The 2,049-nt window shown below is 36.2% G+C and overlaps 1 protein-coding gene across 1 annotated transcript in view; it reads left to right on the forward strand.

Annotated features, from left to right (window-relative positions):
• DENND4A (DENN/MADD domain containing 4A) overlaps window positions 1-2,049 on the forward strand; it is a 175,146-nt gene that overhangs the window by 117,307 nt on the left and 55,790 nt on the right. Inside the window, exon 24 of the mRNA XM_012644820.1 lies at window positions 352-1,451. Coding sequence (XP_012500274.1) covers window positions 352-1,451 — 1,100 coding nt within the window. The remainder of the gene's footprint in view (window positions 1-351; window positions 1,452-2,049) is intronic.

Raw genomic sequence — 2,049 nt, forward strand, 5'->3', positions numbered from 1 at the left:
AATAAGTTTTTATAAAGCAGTACATCCTAATGTCTAGGAACATACCCTTTATAATTAGACAAATGTGGATTTGAATCCCAGTTCTATCACTTAAGGACTAGGTGACTTTGAGCTAGATAATTAATCTGAGTGTCTGTTTTTTTCTCAACTCATAAGGATGTTGGAATGTTTATAGTAGATGATATAAGTAAAGAGTCTAGTATAGTATCTGTCAAATAGCAGACACTCATTAGTTAGAACCCACTGAGTGTCTGCTATTATCATTTTCATTACTGGAATTTTAAATATTTAAGATGCCTTATATTTGCACATTACATTTTTGTGGCTAAAAACCCTTTTCTTGTTTTTCAGAAAGCACATCTGAGCTGCTTTTAATATCATCTCTTGAGGATACAGATGAAACAGGAAACATTCAAAGTAGATGCTTCAGGAAAAGACATAAAAGTGACAACGAACCTAACTTGCAGCATCAAGTGGTCTGGGGAAATAGAAACCGTAATCTTAGTGGAGGGGTACTGATGGGATTTATGCTCAACAGAATTAACCAGGAAACAACTCCTGGAGATATAGTTGAAAAATTAGGAGCCGATGCAAAAATTCTTTCGAATGTTATCTCAAAAAGCACAAGACCAAATAGTCTTGATATTGGAAAACCACCTTTAAGATCAAAAAGAGACAGTCTAGAAAAGGAATCCAGTGATGACGATACACCTTTTGATGGTTCTAACTGTTTGGCAGATAAAGTGGATTCTCCTGTTATATTTGACTTAGAGGACTTAGACAATGAAGCAGATGGATCAAAAGAAGGATATATTGCTACACAAAATCCCAAGAGGATTCAACGTATAAACAGCAGCTTTTCAGTAAAACCTTTTGAAAAAACTGATGTTGTAACAGGATTTGATCCTCTCTCTCTTTTGGTTGCTGAGACTGAACAGCAGCAAAAAGAAGAAGAGGAGGAGGATGAAGAAGAGAGTAAAAGCATTTCAACACCATCTGCTAGGCGTGATTTAGCTGAAGAAATTGTGATGTATATGAATAACATGAGCAGTCCTTTGACAAGTCGTACACCAAGCATTGATTTACAACGAGCTTGTGATGATAAATTGACCAATAAGAAAAGTCCAGTACTGGTCAAGGCATGTAGAAGATCTAGCCTGCCTCCTAATTCTCCTAAGCCAGTGAGACTTATCAAATCTAAAAGTTATACAAAAAGTGAGGAGAAACCAAGGGATAGACTTTGGTCTTCTCCAGCCTTCTCAACCACTTGCCCATTTAGGGAAGAATCTCAAGATACATTAACCCACCCATCACCTTCATTTAACTTAGATACACTGTTAGTACCTAAACTAGATGTTCTAAGGAACAGTATGTTCACTGCTGGAAAAGGAGTTGCAGAGAGAGCAAGCAAATGGTATTCAAGATTCACCATGTATACCACATCATCTAAGGTAAGTTTTCTTAGTATTTGCTATTTTTACTTTCATAACCCCCCACTACTACCAGAAGCCTCTTAACTTGTTTTAACCATTCTCTTAAACACAGCTTTATAAAAAGGATTTATGGGATGCATAAAGTTTGTAAGTATCAGAATTTGAACTGGAATAATAACTTCAAAAGAAAAGAAAATTCACTAAGGTTATGTTTATAGTTCAGTTTTGAAAGACAGTGATTTGTAGCTAGGTAAGAATTTGTGTTATGTGAAAGTATACTAGATTTCAGTATTTCCTTCAAAACGTGGATTTTTTTTTTTCCAGACAGAGTATTCAGTGTGCCTTCAAAAATTACCAGCCGGGCATATGATTTCTCCTTCTGCTTGGGGTGGAATAGCTTATTATAGACCTACATACTTCCCAAGAGCAAAACACTAGATGAAATATGTGAAGTATTTGTTTAAAGTCACCAGAGAACTGCTAAAGCAACTAGAAAGCAGAGGCAGGATTCTAGAGAGAGGAGAATTGCAGAGGTGAACTGAAGTTCTATAGCCACTTTCTACCTCAAAGGATTTGTTAACTACGAGCATGGATCACTAGGTTGCAAATCCAGGCA

Source organism: Propithecus coquereli, unplaced genomic scaffold, assembly GCF_000956105.1.
Source record: "Propithecus coquereli isolate 6110/MARCELLA unplaced genomic scaffold, Pcoq_1.0 Scaffold221, whole genome shotgun sequence".
NCBI classification, from domain to species: Eukaryota; Metazoa; Chordata; class Mammalia; order Primates; family Indriidae; genus Propithecus; species Propithecus coquereli.